Source organism: Eumetopias jubatus, unplaced genomic scaffold (genome assembly GCF_037043125.1).
Source record: "Eumetopias jubatus isolate StellerSeaLion01/CBP00866 unplaced genomic scaffold, mEumJub1_p1.0 scaffold_7, whole genome shotgun sequence".
Lineage (NCBI taxonomy): Eukaryota > Metazoa > Chordata > Mammalia > Carnivora > Otariidae > Eumetopias > Eumetopias jubatus.
Genome location: NW_028274813.1, coordinates 72,346,466 through 72,368,073, shown reverse-complemented (window position 1 = coordinate 72,368,073; position 21,608 = coordinate 72,346,466). Strand labels below are relative to the sequence as shown.

General features: G+C 41.7%; 1 protein-coding gene across 1 annotated transcript; it reads right to left on the bottom strand.

The window, feature by feature from the left end:
- Positions 1–292: 292 nt before the first annotated feature.
- DAD1 (defender against cell death 1) lies at positions 293–20,805 on the bottom strand. Its single transcript, XM_028114845.2, has 3 exons — positions 20,494–20,805; positions 11,181–11,355; positions 293–524 (listed from the first exon to the last, which is right to left on the bottom strand). Exons 1-2 carry the CDS (start codon positions 20,702–20,704, stop codon positions 11,225–11,227), a joined length of 342 nt encoding a protein of 113 aa, XP_027970646.2. The 5' UTR covers positions 20,705–20,805; the 3' UTR covers positions 293–524; positions 11,181–11,224.
- Positions 20,806–21,608: the final 803 nt, after the last annotated feature.

Sequence of the window (21,608 nt, the reverse complement as noted above, 5' to 3'; positions counted from 1 at the left end):
AATTTCTAACAAAGTGCTTAATGATGCAGTTCCAGGAATGCATTGTGTCATAAGCACAGAACCACCTGTAAGGAGTGAAGGATTAACCAGCCTCAGGGAAAAGACAAAGGACTGTCATTTCCCTGCCTTTTGTCATTAACTTCAGATACACTTAATGAAAACATGGAAGTAGATTCAAAGTTGCAAGTTATCAGCTCCTAAAGAGCTTTGCGGAGGACCGAAGGGAAAGAAGGATTTTAATACCAATAAAGAAATTAAAAAAAAAAAAAAAAAGAGCCAGAGGCACAGGAAGGAGTGTCATGGAGTATTTTAATTTGGAAGGCAAAGAGGTTACACTTAATGGGAGCAGAGGTCACAGTAATAAATGCTCATTACAAAGCTGCTCTAACACAGAAACAAGGGAGCTTCTCTGGGCTCTCCACCTACATTCCAAATCAGAATCGGTAACTATAAATCTGAAGAAAATCCAAGTGTCCAAGTTGCCATCTCAAAGGCTCTCATCCAGAAGGAATCAAAAAGTGAACCTAAAAGAAAGAAGCAGAAAGGTAAGAGAGACACTCAAGGTTTTTGAAAAATGTCTTAAACGATACTACAAGACAGGGCCCCAAATCCTTCAGTCTAAATTCTGAACCCACAAAGATAATTATGGGGTTCCCAAATTCCAAACAGTATTTAAGCCAGCTAGAACAACCAGATTAAAGCAAATATTTTTCACAGAACACTTTAAAAACGTATCCATAAAAATGAATGTTCCAATCTGAATCCCAAGCACACCAAGGCAAAACTTACTAGGAGTTGTAGGCGTGGGTTCTAACTCCAGCTCTGCAGTTAATAAGGTGCACGACTGGGGCACCTGGGTGGCTCAGTCGTTAAGCAGCTGCCTTGGGCTCAGGTCATGATCCCAGGGTCCTGGGATCGGGTTCCCTGCTCGGCGGAAAGCCTGCTTCTCCCTCTCCCACCCCCTCTGCTTGTGTTCCTTCTCTCGCTGTGTCTCTGTCAAATAAATACATAAAATCTTCCAAAATAAATAAATAAATAAATAAGGTGCACGACTTTCTACAAGTCACTCTGACCTCTCCAGCTCACAAACTCTTGGGAGGTGAGGGTGTTGCAACTTAGCCTAAAGGGCTTTTCTGGATGGAGAAAGCATACAAAGCACTAAATTTCAGTTGGAGAATAGGGGGTAAAAGGAAGAATTCAAGAGAAAAAAAGTAGAGAAAAATTACCAATCTCGGATTTAACGAAGGACCAAAATAGAAGAAATAATTTCATTTTAATTGAACGATACGTTATTTTTGGCAAGAAGGTGGAGGATAACTCCAGGAGAAGCAGCCACGTTGCTGCAGGCCGCACAAGATTGCGATCTGTACAGTGTGAGACAGAGCCCTCCCCAGCAAACTCAGGCTTCCTTTTCAGTCCCTCCACAAGAGCTGCCCGCCTAGTACCCTGCAAGATGGGTGCGGCCAGAAAGTGACCCTTAGCCTTAGGGGCTCCAGTATTTCTAGCCATCAGCAGCCATTTTTCCTGCAGTGTGCCATTAAAATACTGCAATCTTCTCTGGGTGTCATGACTTGAAAAAGACTGGAAAACACTACCTTTCAGAAGAGGTGGGCTACCCTGGCAGGTTACAAGGCACCACCTTATTTGTGTACTGGTTCTGGTGACCTGGAGATTCTAGCATCAGAGCTTAAAGGAAAGATCTTATTAGGCTTCTAGCCAGAGTGCTTTTATTTCACCAACAATGGTACTTAGAGACATGATATAAAACTGTAGAAACATTCCTACATCAGTAGAATTGTGAGAAAAAGAAGAGCAAAAAACAGGGAACAAAAAGCATTCACAGTGCCAACTAAGAACAAACAGATCTATTAAAACTCACCTATTCACTCCATCAAAATTTTTTAAGATTGTGTTGTTGTTGTTTTTTTAATTAAGTAATCTCTACACCCAACATGGGGCTCAGCTCAAACTCAACCCAGAGATCAAGAGTTGCATACTCCATGGACTGAGCCAGCCAGGAGCCCTACTCCATCAAATCTCTTAAAGCAAACTCTCTGGCTACAGACTATGAACTATGAATGCATCAGTTCTAATGGCCAAGGTGAGAGCAGACTAGAGCATAGGGTGATTTCAGTGAGGAGCCTTGACACAGAATTATAAAAGAAATCCTAGTTTAGTACAAAAGTCAAGTTTTGAGCTTCTCTGGTATTAAAACAGTTAAACAAATCTAAGATACTGGGGCTGATCCATTTAGAAGGCAAAAATGACTCATGAGATTAAGTCTCTTTGATGGTGGTTTTCAGAAAATTCTACTTAACAAAGATGTGCTCCCTTCTTTTGAGACAAAAGTACATTTACCAGATTCTATTCTAAAAGCAGAGGATCTAGGATTCTTTGCAATGTTAACTCAACAAAATTGGACTATTCAACAGCTCAGAAGAATGCTTCAACTGCTAACCAGGGGATAAAAATTTCAGGTAACTAATAAAACTGCTTCCCATGAGATCGAGACATGCAAAATGGAAGAACCTACTGAGAAAAGTTCACATGACTTCGTCAGTCTATTTCACCCATGCAGAAAAGACCATGCCACCTGATCAGTCTGTTCTAATCATATTAAAAGAAAGTCAGGCACAACACAAAGTTAAAAATAATTATTCTCTGTATAGATACAAAAGATAATGCCAGGCAGGGTCATTTTTTTTTTTTTTTTTTTTTGACAGAGAGAGACACAGCGAGAGCAGGAACAGAAGCAGGCGGAGTGGAAGAGGGAGAAGCAGGCCTTCCGCTGAGCGGGGAGCCCGATGTGGGACTCGATCCCAGGACCCTGGGATCATGACCTGAGCCGAAGGCAGACACTTAACGACTGAGCCACCCAGGCGCCCCCAGGCAGGGTCATTTCTATTTGGGATCTGTATTCTCCAGCAATGTCTCTATTCAGACACCAGCACTGGGCGGATACACTCAAATACTGATTTTCCTTCAAATCCGTTTCATCCTGGATATCCTGGTCACCCAATTAACGATAAAATTAGAGAAAACGTGAATCAAGACCATTCTGCAGAAATTCTAGGTTCCGGGCAACCTGGGTGGCTCAGTCGTTAAGCGTCTGCCTTCAGCTCAGGTCATGATCCCAGGGTCCTGGGATCGAGTCCCACATCGGGCTCCCTGCTCAGCGGGAAGCCTGCTTCTCCCTCCCCCACACCCCCTGCTTGTGTTCCTGCTCTTACCGTCTCTGTCAAATAAATAAATAAAATCTTCAAAAAAAAAAAAAAAAGAAATTCTAGGTTCCAAGCTCAATCTGAATCACAATTTCAGAAGGCGCAAATCATGTGTTTCTAAAGATGGCAGGAGCTTTTCAGATCAACTGGGCTGATCCTCTCTTTTTATAGATGAGGAAGCGATAACCTGATAGTTTAACAGATCTGTCCAAAGCTGTGCTGCCTAACACAGAAGCCACCAGCCATACGTGGCTATTTAAACTTAGTTAAAATTTAATAAAATTAAAAATTCAGTGCCTCAATTGGTAGAGTACTTGACTTTTTTTTTTTTTGAGCACGCAACTCTTGATCTTAGGGTTGTAAATTCAAGCCCCATGCTGAATGTAGAGATTACTTAAAAATAAAATCTTTTTATAAACAAAACAAACAAAACCACGTGACTAGTAGCTACCATACTGGATGGTGCAGACTCAGAACACTTCCACATTGCAGAGTTCTACTGGAGAGCACTGAGCCTAACATCATCCTCTCTGGATAAAGTCAGGTCTCCTGATCTGCATTCTCTTGCATGTCTTCTGAACCCAAGATGACCGACTTTGCAGACACACCTTTTTTTTTTTAATTTACGAATGTATGTATGTATGTATGTATGTAATCTCTATACCTAATGTGGGGCTCGAATTCATGACCCTGAGATCAAGAGCTGCACACTCTTCCAACTGAGCCAGCCAGGTGCCCCACAGAAACATTTTAGACAGCCTACCTTCATCTTTTCTTATCATCTCTCCTAAGTTTTTCCCATTGAGAAAAGATAAGTTTAATATTTTTAACGAAAACCTTTTAACAAAAAGATGTAGATATTCATCATCCATAAGTCTCTGAATGTAATAAAGGAGAAGGAATATAAAAGTTTAGAGTCAAAATGTCTGTTATCAAGTTCCCACTCGGTCACTTATTAGCTCTAAAGCCTGGACAAGTTAATCTAAATTTCACTAGGGTTGGGAAGCCTGTCTGGCTCAGTCGGTGAAGCATGGGACTCTTGACCCTGGGGTCATGAGTTCGAGCCTCACATTGGGTATAGATTTTACTTTTACTTTTTTAAAAATGTAAATTTCAGGGGCACCTGGGTGGCTCAGTAGGTTAAGCATCTGCCTTCGGCTCAGGTCATGATCCCAGGGTCCTGGGATCGAGCCCCACACTGGGCTCCCTAATCAGCAGGGAGCCTGCTTCTCCCTCTCCCACTCCCGCTCCCCCTGCTTGTACACTCTCTCTCTGTCAAATAAACAAATAAAATCTTTAAACAAATAAATGTAAATTTCACCAAGGTTTTGTGGGGTTTTTTAAGATTTATTTATTTATTTTAGAGAGAGAGAGCACGCAAGCAAGGCAGGGAAGGGCAGGAGAGGGAGAGAGAAACTTTAACCTACTCCACACTGAGCGTGGAACCCAAAGCGGGGCTCAATCCCACAACCCGGAGATCAGGACCTGAGCCGAAACCAAGAGTTGACACTTAACCGACTGCACCACCCAGGCACCCCTTCACCAAGGGTTAATCACCTCATGTGTAAAATGGGAATACTACTATTCAACTACCTCCATTATACAGTGGACCACGAGGATCACATGAGTTAACGTTTCCAGGAGTGTATGTGAGTCTCACAAGCCTAGTAATGTGATAACTATAAAACATTTTATAAATGTTATCTAATTTTGTAAAAGGTCTTACATATTGTGCATTTTGTTATATACAGCCACACTGACTTTCCACCTCCTGTGAATGGATGATGGAAATCTGGTAATATGGATAAAAAGCAACAACTGATGAAAAAAAAAAAGCAGTTCAACTGATGATCCACACAAATGGCACGAATCTCCTGAAATACAATGAGAACTATCATGAATTCTAATAATCACAGGCTGTAGCAGCTGTAAGAGACTGATGAATATCCAGGCCAATTCCCTCGTTTCCCAGGGAAACTGGGCCTCAGAAACAAGCTTCTAAGTCCAATCAACTAGTTAACAGAGCAAAGTCTACAATGCAGGTCCTCCAACTTCTAGTCTCATGCTTACACCCCACCCTATAGCCCTTCATACGAATTTTTTCCTTGGCTTCTTTCTTCCACAGCATTTCCCATGTCTTAGCATCCATATAACTAATGATTTAGATATTTTTATAGCATTTTCTTAGAGTTGAAATTATTTATTCATACACTCATTCAACAAACATGCACAGTGACTGTCAGCCTTGTGCTACGCCTTCAGGGAATTCAAGAGTTCAGTGGGAGAGACAGGAAAGCAAATGAACAGTTTCATAACTATTGGGTAAGTGCACCATTCGGGGTATACACAGTGGGCCCCAGAAGAGAATCCTATACAACTTGGGGGCAGGGATGACACGGAGAAGGAATCATCCAAGCTGCAAGGACGGAGAAATAACGCAAGGAATTAGGGCAGCAATGAACTTCATAAACACAACAATACTTGATATATTTTTTTTTATGGGTAGCTTTAAACAGACCAAATACAAAATAGAGCTCAATCACTAATGAGCCATTAATTAGTGGCTTTTTAGTAAATAAAATAAGCAGATTCAGGGTTTTAAGAATAATGGCTAAAGAATTCGTCTCCCTCTCCAACTGGAGGAAAAGGGGGTTGGGAAAAAAAAGATCATACTATGTGCTTAGCTCAAAATACGTTCCTCAAACTTAAAATAGTTCCCTTTCTGGGAACTTACTTGGTGGCTAGATCTAATTCAATATAAGATGAAATGTCAAAGAGAAAGTGGAATAAAAACTAAACAGCTCCCCCGAAACAAAAAATTAAAGATTACTACCAGTGGAGGTCCTGCTGGGAGCAAAAACGGGCCTAGAATGAACTAAAAAAAGGAGCTCTCGAACTGACAAGATAAGAAAAAGAAAAAAGGGAAAATCTGTGGGTCTCCATGCACTTGAGGTCTTCCCTGGGTAACAAAATCCCTAAACCACTTTAGGATTGCATCACCTTTTGTGCCTTAACTCCACACTGCCCACCTCTGGTCAGAATGTAAAGCAACCCCCACCCAGCATCTAAGCCCACTTGGACCTCTGCTGCCCTCATGTGACTAGAAAGAAACTAGATTTTATCACAAAGCTATCAGTGGTTTCCCCCCACAACTCTTTCCTTTTGCTTTGTAGTACATTCTCAGCATTTGAAATGTACAACCCCACTAGATGGCAGGAGAGCCTAAAGAATAATACTTAGATTCCCTTCCAGAGGTAATTTTCTAGGACACTACACACTAGTACCCTCGTATTCATAGTTAAAGTTACTGCAGTCAATCACAGGAGAAGCAGATGACCCACCTTCTGACATACTGTCGGGTCAACGTAGCCAAACGCTAGGTCACAGTGCCTCCATCATTCCCCTCGCTTTATCTCATCATGTAGGCATTTTCTCATCTCACATCATCACAAGACGGGTGGACACAGGACAGTAAGAGATTCTGATCACACATTCACAAAACTTTAATTCCAGTATATTATTACAATTGTTCTATTTTGTTGGTAGTTACTGTTGTTAATCTCTTCCTGTGCCCGACAAACTGAACTTTATCATAGGTCATATATGTATATATGAAAAACACTAGTATTGCAGGGTTCAGTACTACATCCACTGGGGGTCTTGGAATGTTTCCCCCACAGATAAGAGGGGATTATTGTACTTTACTGATAAATTCGAAAAGTCAACAGCAATTGTTTGTAAATAGCACTGCTTGTCAGAGTTCTGTTCGGCCCAGCCCTGTCAGTGCCCTTGTTCCAGCCAGGATTAAACACTATGACTTTTTAAAGATCTGCGGGAGAATGGCCTCCATTATAAAAACAAAGCAACACTAACAAAATTTTAACACGAGCATTGGAGCATTTGGCAAACAACCTCCCTCTAGGCTGAGCATATTTCCAAGCTCAGGCTTGTCCCTTTCTGCCTGGTTCACTCTCCCTCAGATCCAGGGACCATGTACGTCATCAAGACAACTCCGAAGTTCACGAGGAGCATTTTTATTTTTATGATAATCTAAAAAAATACCATGAGTGGGGCACCTGGCTGGCTCAGTGGGTAGAACATTCAACTCCTGATCCCAGGGTCATGAGTTCGAGCCCCATGTTGGGTGTGGAGATGGCTTAAAAATAAAGTGATCTCAAAGTAAGTTATCATTTAAAAAATAAAAACAAAAATAAAAAAATAAATATGAGTTGATTCTTGGCCCCTGGGACAGCCACCTATATAAACCAGTGCTGCCAACTGAGTGGCTCTTATACCATAGGATGTGTTTTCAAGAGACCACAAAGGCTGAAGGTTGGAAAAAGCTATGTTAACAGACCTAGGTTTCACATTAGTCCTGGCTGAAAGAAACTGTCATGAAGCTCAGGTCTTACAGCAGAAGGAAGGAAAGGGGACTAGAGAGGATTCAAAGGGAACTTTAGCTCAATCTACAATGTCTAATGTGTTCAAAATATTTTTTTTTTTTTAAGATTTATTTATTTGGGGGAGAGAGAGAGAAAGTGCAAGCAGGAGCAGGAAGGAGGGGCAAAGGGAAAGGGAGAAGCAGACTTCCCGCTGAGCGGGGAGCCTGAGGCAGGGCTTGATCCCAGGACCCTGAGCTTAACCAACTGAGCCACCCAGGAGCCTCTAATCTGTTCAAAATCTTAATTCCTCCTAGCGGTTGGTTACATTATTCTCTGTACTTTTCCATATTTTTTAAACTATCATAATAAGAGCAAAGAAGGAAAATAAGGGGAGAATAGTGATAACTAACTTTTTAAACACATTTCAACACTGCAACTGTCAAATACTTTATAGTAAACTAACTTAAGCAAAAATAGGGTATAAAAAAATTTTTCTGAAGTCAGACTGGATTTCTTACCTATAAATGGAATTAGCAAACCTATCCTCATGAGGTTATTTTGAAAATAAAGACACAGAACAAGAAGCATTTAAAGCCGGACCCATGGTGAGCTCCCACTATCTGTTAATTTATTTACTTCTCCTTGAATAAATGTATATTTTTAACTCAATGCCATTTTCTTTTGATCTGCCTTTTTCAGAGTAGCTGCTGGTTATAAATGTCATCCCCCAATTCATGCAAGAGCAGTACATTATAGATGTTTATTCTTTTTACACCCAACCCTCAATGTACTTGGCAGATATGGAGAATGTTCAATCTGTTTTGTTCTACCTTCTAAGTTGGTATAAATATTGAGAACTCACTTGGAAACTATTTTAAAAGTGTTTTGGCATACTATACATAGAGCTGAGTTAGAAGCACATAAGAAGGGCAAATAGATGTATGTTTAAAAATTAAAAGCAGGACAGTATAACCTATGTCAAATGAAAGATCTCTGTGAAAAACCTTTTGGGCAGGGTCCCAGAGAAGAGGATTTTTCAATGAGCACACGGTCTATAGAATGATTTAACACTGTAATCTGTCATTGGAGGATTTTGCCGTACCTTGGGCCCATAATTCCCAGCTGAACAGGTGGCCATAGTTGTTAATATGGTCTGCAGTATGCAGTTCCTGCCGAGCCTGCCTTTTTGTCTGTTTTTGTCATAATTTTGAAATACTAAGCAGCAGAGTCCTCCACCAATCACGACAGCCCTAGGAAATCATTTTCCATGATTTGGTATCTCCCTGAGCCTACAGAACATCCTTGAATTGTTTGCTCTGTTCCCTTCCTAAGCATACACATGACTCATCTAGAAAAAATAATTTTAGTAGTCTAAAGTAAGGCAGTCAGAAGACTCAGGACCTTTCCAGCACGGTTACTATCAGAGAACCCATGAGTGATTCATGAGGTTTACCAAGTGTAAGGACAACATCAGTGGTTTGGTTTTCTAGCTTTGGTCAAGAAGTTACCATTCTCAGATACTTTGCTGCTTCCGCTCCCAAATGGCACATAGCTCCCTTCTCTGGACTCCCACAGCACTGTGTTCGGATCTTTGGTGTGGCTTTAACTGTGAATTTTTTTTTTATTATTTATTTATTTGACAGAGACAGAGACAGCGAGAGCAGGAACACAAGCAGGGGGAGTGGGAGAGGGAGAAGCAGGGTTCCCGCTAAGCAGGGAGCCCGATGCGGGACTCGATCCCAGGACCCTGGGATCATGACCTGAGCCTAAGGCAGACGCTTAATGACTGAGCCACCCAGGCACCCCATAACTGTGCTGAATTTTAACTACTGTGTTTATACACCTTCTCTCCTACTATCCCGGTAATAAGGCACTGACAGGCACAAAGAAGGTGTGGTAAGGGGAGGGACAGGGGACAACTCAAGTCCTGACCAGGTGTCCAAAGAGCTAAATTGTATATAACTCAGCTCTATGTATAGTGTGCCAAAACACTTTTAAAACAGTTTCCAAGTGAGTTCTCAATATTTACACCAACTCAGAAGGTAGAAAGAGGGACACCTGGGTGGCTCAGTCGGTTAAGTGTCTGCTTTCAGCTCAGGTCATGATCCCAGAGTCCTGGGATCAAGCCCCATACTGGGTTCCCTGAACAGTGGGCAGCCTGCTTCTCCCTCTCCCTCTGCTGCTCCCCCTGCTTGTGCTCTCCCTGTCAAATAAATAAATTTAAAAAAATTAAAGAATAGTAGAAAGAAGTACTTCTCAAACTTTTTCGCTGAAATAAACCATTTCTATCAACTTACCACTACCAAAAATGAAACCTTACCTGAATTAACAGAACTGTTTTTGAGGCTATTATCAATAATGGAAAGAATTCATAGAACATTGTCAGTTAACAGATTCATTTATGCCAAAACTGATGTACAGCCCTTGTCACATTATTGCATACACTTTGTACATGGTTGCTAATTCATGCATTATATTGCTGATTAGTACAAAAATGATAAATTTCTAAGTAGTGACAGAAAGAGGTCCATTAAGGGAAATTCTTCCCCCAAAAAAGATAACATTTCCTAAGTTCTTTTTTTGTCTGCCACCCAACAGCAACAACACTAAATTTTGTAGTGGAAAGGCACAGAAAAGAGCACATTCATTCATCAGTAAGCTAGGTGGGCTACTGCATGAGCACTAGGCCAAGAACACCACTGGCTAAGGCACTACTTTGAAACCACTTAGCTGTGTGGCCACGAAAGGCCCCCGTTTTCTCATATACAAAATAACAGCATCGACATACAGTTTTGAAAACACTCATGTACTTCTTAGAGATTTAGGATTCTGCTTGGAAGGGAGGGATACAGGGAAGGGCATATCACCCCTGAAAGAGAGACCAAGCAGAGAGGGCTTCTCAACTCTGTCAATCAGAACAACTCCGGCACCATTGCTGTTTTATGTACTGAGATTCTACATAAGTTTATTTAGAAAATAAGGAGCTCTACTGTGAATAAAGGGAAAATGGCAAATGAACCAAATGACATCTCATCATAGATTTTAAAGTCTTCTCCCAAGCTAATCCAATATCTCCATTTATTTCCACTTCAGCACACAAATTATTAGTAAATGGCCATAGTCATTCATTCAGCATATACTGGATACCTACCAGGTATAAGCACTAGACTAGGTACTAGGGGGGACAATGGCCCCGCATTTAAAGTTATCTGAGATCAAAATCAGAAAAAAAATTACAGAGCAAATCTACAGGCAGAAGCTACAATTTATGTCTCTTCCAAGATCTTAGTTGTTTTCATGGAGTTATTGATGTAGAAATTAATGTATTAGCTAGAGGCAAACTTATTTTCTGTTATCTTAATGATTTGCAAAACAGTGAAAAGGGAAGGCAATGACCAACAGAGGCAGCACTGATGAATCATGATGATATTAATGCATACTTTGCATTCTTATAGAAAATTCTGCAAGTGTCTTATCAGCAATATGGGAACCTTGGTAACCATAATCAAAACCAGCCACACTCAATTTCTATTCCCAAAATCAACATTATGGGACAAGGGATATGATCAGTACTTACATTCTTCTAGTTTCCTACTCCCCAATTAAATAAATGGGACTAATTCAGCCAACGAAGTTCATTACAACAAGGTGCAGGATGGTGCTGGCAAAGAGAAAATCAGCAAAGGCTCGCTCTGGGGAGATGCCTTGGAAATCCGCTTTGTTCTGTGGGTTGATCTGTATCCTGAGGCAAACTGCACAAGAAGCAAAACATGAAAACGATTATCAAGAAATATAAAACAAATATGACTGCTAATGAACACACCCATACCTTATGTCCCAATAATTCTAACAGAAATGATACATAAGTGCATCCAAAGGACTGATACCCATGATAGCCCCAAACTAGAAACATTCTAAATGTCTTTCAACAGTAAAATGGGTAAATTATGGCATATGCACACAATAAAATACTATTTAGCAGTAAAAACGAACTTCACAATATGGATGCATTCCACAAATATAATGTTAAACAACACAACTCAGACACAAAAAAACATGCTGTATGATTCCATTTATATAAAGCTTAACACGAGGCCAACCAATCTATGGAATATAGGCCAGGATAGTGGTTTTTATCTTTCACGGGAGGAGGAATGACTAGAAAAGTACAAGGAGGAGGTCTCTAGGGTGCTGGGAACGTTCTGTAGCTTGCTCTGTGTGCTGGCTAGATAGGCAAATTTAGGAATTCATGATTATACACTTATGTTTTATGCTCTTGTTAAAGTTAAAAGAAAAAAATATGACTTCTCAAGCTAAAAACCAAAAGCTTACTCAGAAAAAGATACATATAACCAAAATATCTTCAGAACTCTCATCTCCCAATTTAGGTTTATAATTATACCTCAATTGGGATGAGGTGAGGCAAGAGCAAAGTAACAAAGCTGGGCTGAATGACACAGTGTTGTAAAACTGTGAATTATTTTCTTAATAAAATGTGTGTAATATTGGATAGCACACAGTATAAAATAAAAGATGCTAATCTATGAGGACCTCATAATTATAAGCCGTGATCTTAAAGTTCTAGCAGCTGCTCCTCTCAAAAAATGCAAGAGACCTAAACTATATAACCTTGACAGAGAACTTTCTCCTGCCATATTCTACATCCTTGAAGATGCCAACCTGATACATTAGCCACGGTTACCATCTGACAAGAAAAGGAAGCTCCAAGAGTACACGTTCCCAAAATATCTTTATGCCTGTGTTAAATAATTACGCTACTTAAGAAAACCCAAATTCGCTTCAGGCTAGCATCCATTCCATCACCAATCAAGAAAGAAAACTGAACTGACATCTAACCCAAAGATCAGAAAACTACCAACTAGCTCTCCAGAGGCCATCACCACGGCAACAGTTTTCATTATGCTTAAGCATGTAAACACTGTGGAAACACCACTGATCTTTTCAAACACCTGGACCCTTCAAAATATGAAGGACATTGACTGAAGCAAGGGCAACCAATTAAAATCCTGCTGTGGAGTACAGCCTGGTTCATCCATTTGGGAGAGCTGGCAATATCCATTAATATTTAAAATGTTTTTACTTTTTGAATAAGGAATTTATCTTACAGAACAAAGAATTTCTAACAGCATGTTCATAAAGTTGAAAAAAAAAGTGAAAACAGTCCAAATGTCATCAAGGGGATTATTTCAATAAATTACACTAGACATGCAATGAAATCCCATACAATTATTCAAAAAAAAGAGATAAATCTCTACATGCTGACAGTAAAAATATCCAAGATATATTAGTGAAAAAAAAAGCCAAAAAATTATTCCATTCCATATTTCTCTTAAGAAAAAAATAGCTATCATTATTTTCTCATTTCTTTTAGTTGAAACCTAGGAAAAATTTGGAGAAAGAGACACCAAACTATTAACAGTGGCTATTGAGATGGAGGGTAGAGACAGAGTAGTGTTTCAGGAAATATGAGGGACAAAAGAGAAGCTCCCCATGAGGGTGAATAAGGTAATGAACTGATGTGTATGGTTACCGTGGTCACAGTCACCCAGCTTATTTTAATAACATAAGAATAAAAGAGCCCTATGGAGATGGAAAAGACCTTCAAGTTATAAAGACCAACACCCATTTTGATTCATAACGCCCAAGAGGAGGTGGGGGTGGGCATACTGGGGGAGGCTGCATGATCACCTGGGAAGTTTTCCAAAGTATACTCACCGCGTCCAGAATCTGACAAGCCTTCCCCAGGTGGAGAATTACAAACCTTCCAGAGCCTGTGTTACTGACAGGGGTGTCCTATCCCTCAGATGCAAAGGGATACAAAAATGGCAAAGAAAGTCTGTTGAAAAGCTCCTCCACAAATGATCCTTCATTCTCTCCCTAAACACTTCCAAAGATGGAAAGAAATTTACTACCTCCTAAGGGAGCTTGCTTCATTTAAGCAGTTCTAATTTAATCTATCTCCTTAAATGTTCATTCATCCAGCAATATATTTACTGAACATCTATTAAGTGCCATGCATTGTCCCAGGTGCTGGGAACATGGCACAGAACAAGAGTCTGGCTCCCAAGAAACTTACACTTTAGTAGAGAGAAACATATAAGCAAGCAAATAAACAAGGAAATACCACGTAGTGATATGGGCTATGAAGAAAATAAAAGGTAGTAAGTAGTGACTGGGAAGATATTTTTATTTGGTAGTCGCAGGAGATCTCTCTAAGAGGTGCTACTTAAGACCAAAATTTGAAAGATAGGAGCCAACCGTGCAAAGATCTGGGGGCAGAGCATTTCAGGTACCAAGAATAATCTTGGCACCGTTCTAGGTTTAACAGGTCAGACTAACTACACTACAGTGATTAAGGGCAAGAGGGAGACAAGGGCCAAAACCTGTTAAACTTCAGGAAAGAGTCTGGATGTAGTTCTAAGTGCAGCAGAGCAATTCAGAGTTTTGAGCAGATGAGTAAAATAATCTGATTTATAATTGTTAAGGTTGCTAGAACTGCAGCAGAGAGTGGTTTATGGAGTTAAGCAGGAAGAGGAACTGCATAGGACCTGAAGAGTCAGGTAATGGTAGTAAAAATGCACAGAAGTGAAGAGATACAGGCTATATTCTGGAGAAGACAGGGCTTGCTGATGAAATGGATGTGGGAAATAACAGAAATAAGGGATCAAGGCAACCTCCTAAAGTTTTGGCTTCAACCAATGTACTGACTGGTAAAGAGGCAGATGGCTGGGCAAAAAGGTTCAACTTGGAGTTTCTTTTTTTTTTTTAAAGGTTTTTTATTTATTTGACAGAGACACAGTGAGACAGTCAACACAAGCAGGGGGAGTGAGAGAGGGAGAAGCAGGCCTCCTGCTGAGCAGGGAACCCAATGCGGGGCTCAATCCCAGGACCCTGGGACCATGACCTGAGCCAAAGGTAGACACTCAACGACTGAGCCACCCAGGTGCCCCTCAATCTGGAGTTTCATATCAGACATCAAGTGAAGTTGTCAAGTGGGCAACTGGATTTACTAACTTGGAATGCAGGGAATGGGTCAGAACTAAAAGCATAAATGTGGTAAACTGTAGTTATATAGACATTACTTAAATTCATCTATGGAAAGGAATTAGAGAACAGAAGGAGTCAAGCACCATGTCCTCAGACTGAGAAGCACATAGCACAAAGAGTAGGAAGGAAAAACCAATGAGGTGAGAAGGAACACCCAGGAGAGTGTAGTGCTATAAAAGCCTCAAGAAGAAAGTCCTTCACACAGAAGACAGCAACCAACTATATTAAATGCTAAATGCCACTGTGCATTTAGGCAAGGTGAGGGAGATGGCCATTAGATTTGGCAAGATGGCAAGAGTAGTTTAGCCACAGTAGTGAAGATAGACCACCACAACAGTGGGGTGAGGAATGAATGGAAAGTGAGAAAGCAAAAAGAGCGACTAGACTATTCTTTTATGGCATTCTCTGATGATTGGGAAGAAACAGAATGGTAGCCAGAGGGATATCTCAGGCCAAATAAACATTTTTTTTATTTGGACAATATCAGAGCATGCTTATATGATGGGAATGATCCAGCAGAGAGATATTAATAATGCAGAACGGAAAGATGATTGCAGAGGTTGACAGTCCCTGAGGGAGCAAGAAAACAACGGCTCTCTGCCCAAGTGAAGGAGTTGGCATTGGACAGGAAAGGGACACATCGACCATTATCATGGGAAGTCAGTCAACGAGTAAGGGGTACAGGTGCAGATGAGCTGCTATGATCCCTCGCTGGGCAGATGAAAGGATTCCTGTCTACCTTTTTAGTAAAAATAAATAAAACAGATCATCAACTGAGAACAAAGGAAAATAGGAAATACGGAAAAGTAAGAGAGAAGTTATGATGCATATTTTGGAAAAGCAAACATATTAGGGAAGTATTATAGGACCACTGGGCAAAGCTGAGTGCCCATTGTGTTCCTATTTTCACCAAGACTTCTCCATCACAGCACTATATCCAATTATCTGTCTGTATGTCCACTAGGTTATAAACTCAGGGACAGCAGAGACCATGTCTGGGTGTCTCACAGCTCATCCTCAGTACCTTGGCAGAGAATCTGGCACATAATTGCTTAGTATTCCTTTACTTATTATAGGTGCACTCACAATTTAACATATACAGTGTTAAGCAGTGTTGATGCAGAGATGAAAAGACAGCCCCTATCCTCAAGGGGCTCACCTTCCAGAAGAGAGAGACACAAACAAATACAGCACAATATCACTTCCCTCTCTTCCACCCTTCCTCCATACCTCCTTCTCCCCCCACAGACAGGTGAAATAGAAATACAGAAAAAAAGGCCCAAATCTGCTGGAAGAGTCAGGGAAGGGTTCCAAAGGGAAGCAGCACTTGAGCTGAGCTGTCTAAGAAGTGAAGGAATTTCCCAAGCAGTCAAGCTAAGGTAAAATAGCTTGAGACATCACAGCATCTTCAGAGAATACCAAGTAACTCAGTAATGCGGGGGTATAAAGTACAGAGGAAGCCCAGGTAAGAGATGAAGCTGGATATATGGATGGGACCAGATCATGAAAGAGCCTGGTGCCACAAAAAAGATTTTTAACTTTTCACTGGGAAACACAAGAATGGTATTTCCACGGGGAATGGCATGATCACATTTGCAAGTCAAATCAAGCCTGGGAGACTAGTGGGGAAGATTACAGTGGTCTAGATAAAAGGTACTGAGAGCCCGAGTCACTGAGGATGGAGAACTAGCAACAGCTATGAAAGATTTAGAAATGAAAGATTTAGAAACAGGACTCTCAGGCACAAGGTTAGTAAACCTCCAATCTCTTGGAGAGCAATTATGGTAGATAATACTAGGGCCCACAAATCTGACAGATAATGCCCCAAAGAAATGCTGGACCCCAGCCCACATGGCCCAATAGCTCCCATGAGATAGAAAATACTCTGGACTAGGTGTCCTTGCCTTTCAAAATCAAACTGCTTTTGGATTTGTAAACTGGAAGAAACAAAACTTTTTTTTTTTAAATCCAAAAAGCCTGGGTGGCTCAGTTGATTAAGCATCCAACTCTTTATTTCAGCTCAGGTCATGATTTCAGGATGGTAAGATCCAGCCCCACATCTGGCTCCCTGCTCAACAGGGAGTCTGCTCGAGATTCTCTCTCTCCCTCTGCCCCTCCCCTCCCCTCCCCTCAAGCACACATGCTCTCTCTCTCAAATAAATAATCTTTTTTAAAAATCCAAAATTGTTTCATAGAGAATAAAATAGATGAAAGTTGTAAAAATGACTTAACTGATTTCAAGACCAAAGACTTATTTTAAAAAGTCTTCCATGTTTTCCACTTACCGCTCCTAAATAGCACTCTGAATGAGCAGAAGGGATTTCACTTAGGCAAAAAAGGAAACTAGAAGGGCTGCCAACATGGGAATGATACTCTAACAAAGGGACAGATGTCCTCAGCTAGAGATATCTAACCATAAGATAAACAGTCAGCTGCTAAGGAAATCTGAAATTTGTCTTTTAAAGCTTACTATACTTTACACTGTTGATCCAAAAAAAAAAGATTTCTCAATGGCAATTTTCTATCTCTGGCTCCTTCTTAAAACCATGGGTAAGTCTCCCAGCCATAAGGGAATAGAAGCAAACAGATCATTTCCACTGAGACCAAATAACACCAGGTTTTTTTATTTTTTTATTTTTATTTTTTTAAAGATTTTATTTATTTGTTTGAGAGAGCGAGAGAATGAGAGATAGAAAGCACGAGAGGGAAGAGGGTCAGAGGGAGAAGCAGACTCCCCGCCGAGCAGGGAGCCCGATGCGGGACTCGATCCCGAGACTTCAGGATCATGACCTGGGCCGAAGGCAGTCGCTTAACCAACTGAGCCAACCAGGCACCCTGCTATCATACTTTTAAAAAAACCTGGTGTTAGGGCGCCTGGGTGGTTCAGTTGGTTAAGCGACTGCCTTCGGCTCAGGTCATGATCCTGAAGTCTCGGGATCGAGTCCCGCATGGGGCTCCCTGCTCGGCGGGGAGTCTGCTTCTCCCTCTGACCCTCCCCCCTCTCATCTGCTCTCTCTCCCTCTCATTCTCGCTCTCTCAAATAAATAAATAAATAAAATCTTTAAAAAAGTGTGATAGCATTCTATATTGGTTAAAAATATACTGATCATTTTTCAAAGAGCATATGCTTAATTAACACATGCAGAAGGAATGGAAGAAAATAGACTGCCAAAAAGAAATCAGGAAACCAAACTAAATAACTTTTCCCTCCAATTCATCTAGTGTCGGCTAACACAATTCTAAGTCTCTCCCTTACTCAAATTAAAAAAAAAAAAAAGGTGGGTGGGGTAGGCGCATGGCTGGCTCAGTCCAAAGAGCATGCAACTTTTGGTCTCAGGGTTGTGAGTTCGAGCCCCACGTTGGGTGTAGAGATTGCTTAACTAAATAAATAAACTTTTAAAAGTAAATAAAATTAAATTTAAAAATAAAATAAAACCCTTAGATGCTTTCCTATTACCTACAGAATAAAATCCTTGGCCTGGCCCTGTCAAAGCTCTAGCATCCAGCACTACCTAAACCTTCATCGTTATCTCCTACAATTCCCATTCTCCAGCTAAACAGGCCTCCTCCCTTCTCTTCCAACAGGAAACAAACCCCAGAAAATGAGAAACCCAGCACAGTAAATAGGTACAAGTCTTCCCTTCCCGATAATCACAACGAAGGATAAACTCCAAATTTCAAATTTCCCATTAAAACATCTCCTGTTGAGGATCTAGGCTAACAAATGGCACAAAAGTTAGGATCTAGTTAAGGGCAATGCTGTCGAAAGAAATGCAAATGATACCTTTTCACGGTAACTATGAATCGTCATGAATCCTTCCTTCTCCTGAAGCGACTTTCATTTCTCTGACCCAATTACCTGTTATCTAACAGCTTTGGAAATCAGTCCCCCATACTGACTCCACTATTATTGTGCCCTTTCACTAGACATTCTCTTCAAAGACTGGGGAGGAGGAAAGGGAGTCTGCCAACTCATCTTTAGCTACAAGAGGCTCAAAAGCAGGACTTGGCATAAGAAAAAATTCTGTTCAAAAAAATCTTCTGGTTTTATCACACTAATAATCTACAACTGTAGTCTATACCCACTCTTCAGTAAATCACACTCTTTCATGTAGCCCTGAGGAGGCATTCTTAACCTTAAGAGGCTTATGAAGCCAGGGTGACTTCAGCAAGAAATTTTCTTTTCAATCAACTTAGGCCCCACCCCATTCCTACTCTCGCAGACCTGGAAGACAAAATCATCAAACAAAAGTCACCAGAGGTTCTCAAAATTCCTTCTCCAGTCTGGATAATAAAATTCTTAGTCACCAACAGTCCAGATTGGGGGGGTGGAGGGAGCAGTGGAGATGTGGGGGGGCAGGGTAGGAGGTCAGGAAACTGGAACAAAAAGGGTAGCTTATCTGGTGTATATGACGGTGGTAACATCTGAACTCCTGATAGCCAGGATGCTGCCACAGAGAACCGAGTCTTGGTCATCTAGGACAAAACTCAAAGATCATAATGAAATATCCAGTTAACAGGCTATTAACTCTACAACTCCAGACCAGGCTAGTGCACATGTCATTAAGTCCTTAGGCTTATTTTAAGTTCTGAAAGAGAAGGTAGAGTAACCCTGGTATGAGTCTGAACCAGCGTTTGTGTAAAAAGAATTCCATACATCTATAAGGAGAGAAGCACTATAAATGATTCTAATGCTGTATTTTGTCTGTGCCCCAACTAGACTGTAAACTCACTGAGGACAAGAAACATAAACCTGATGCACCCCCAAAGCTAGTATCTTGTATTAGACTCAAAATACAATTGATGGTCTGACTGGTAACAATCACACTGGAAAAAAAAAATGAGTTCTGGCATGTTCTCAAGGTCTGAGAGAAGGCAATACCACTGACTGGACAAGCCCATCTTGTGGCCACCTATAAAGTGGACTGGCTAACTCTCATGGCCAGGCCTGAACTTAGCATTCACTTGAGTTCCTACTGGACCAGAAAGTTCAGATTTTGGAAAAAATTTATGGGACAGTAAGCTCTTGTTAAATATGGCAGTCTACAAGGTATCAAATGCTGGGATTCGGAATAATACTGCTAAAATAGAGCTATGTGAGTTCAGGACAATGAAGTAACAGCTTCATCCACAAGAAATGAGTAGGAGGGTTGCCTGGGTGGCTCAGTCAGTTCAGCATCTGCCTTCAGCTCAGGTCATGATCCTAGGGTCCTGGGATCAAACCCCACATCCAGCTCAGCAGGGAGCCTGCTTTTCCCTCTCCCTCTGCCTGCCACTCCCCTGCTTGGCTCTCTCTCTGTGGCAAATAAATAAATAAAATCTTAAAAAAAAAAGAAACAAGTAAGGGCAGCTAAAAGCCAAAGTCAAGTAAAGGTTGATTCAACAAGCAAACCACCTATATATTTCTCACACTGTTCACTGAACCGTTTCACTAGCCGTTAGCAGTGATTAGGCCGAGGTGACAGAGATGCTTCAGAGTTGGGTTTCCCATTTTAAAGGTCTACCAACTTTAAAGGTATGTTAAAGCTAAGTGAAAGTTAAAATGGAGTTTTCCTGGACCAATATGAAGTGAAGTGGATCACCAAGTTGAGCAGCAGTATGAAGGGGGTTTCTCCAGAATTCCATCTCCTAGGCGGCTGTTTGGTATTAGACTTGTGGCAACCTTTCTGAGCCTCAATTTCCCCACTCACAAAAGAGGGCAATGCAGGCTCCTCATAACTTCACGAGGCGGTGATCTGATATGAAAGATAGTGCTGTGGGAATAAAAGCAGCGCACCACAGAAAACACATTGTTATACTGCGATTACGTATAGAATCATTACCCGCTAGGATGAAGCTCCCCACACAAGAGATGAAGCCCGAGAGAAAAGAGTTGAAGGGGAAGGTCCCCACGAGGAGACAATAACCGAATTGCAGCGCCCCGGTCAGCAGTATGTACAGGAGGTACGCGTCAAGCAACTTCAGACGCTGAGGAGTGGAGCTCAAGTACTCTTCCAAGAACCGCGAGATGACCGACACTACCGACGCCGACATGACTACACAATCGGTCCTGCGGCCTGCGATTCCCAAACTCCTGGCGAAATAACGACCAGGCCGGATGTAGCCTTGGCGCCTGCGCACCGCTGTAGCCCAGCTCCCACCCGATTTGGCCTTTGCGCAGGCGTATACGCAGGCCAGGGCGCGAAACAACTAATGCGCAGACGCAGAGTACATCTACAGACGAGCGCTACGGCCAGAGAAGACTAAAGCGCCTGCGCAATGGATCTGTCCCAGGGTTGAAGACGTGTACTCTTTTTGTCCTACTTCCGCTGTCAGGTTGGTGACGTCCACAGTTGCTCTAGCAACGACATACTGTGGGAGGAAGAGGGGGACAGGTTTTACAAAGGACAGCGTAGCTATCCGAGGGTTCCGGCTTTCTTTGGTCCACCCGCGTCTTCAAAGATTAACTGTTTGGATCTGCTGTGAGGCAATGCCTGGCGCTCTCGGGGTTCGGTTCCGACGCAGCCGTAGCTCTGTTAAGGGCAGATGCCTGTCCCAGATCGTTAGAGCAGGTTCTCCGGCAGGGAGACCACCGCAGCTAATCACTATGCAGGCACCAGTTCAGACTTGGTTATGGGGGGAGGGAAGTGGGGAACGGACGGAGGGAGGGAGCCTGACCTCTACCTGGCCCTGAATTGGACTTGGGATCTGACCCCCGGGGCGCTACCGAATAAGCGCGGTAGAACTTAAGTCCACAGGTATTCATTAATTCAGCAAACATTTATTGGGCGCCTCCTCGGGACGTTGTGCTAAATTGTAGGTACCGTCTGGGAAATCATAGTCTTAAAAGGGCCAGTGTTGGGGCGGGGACTGAGAGAAAACAGTGGATTAACATGCAAATAGTAAATGATCAAGTTCAGCCACCTTCTGAGGATGCCACCTCAACAAACTGGCATCC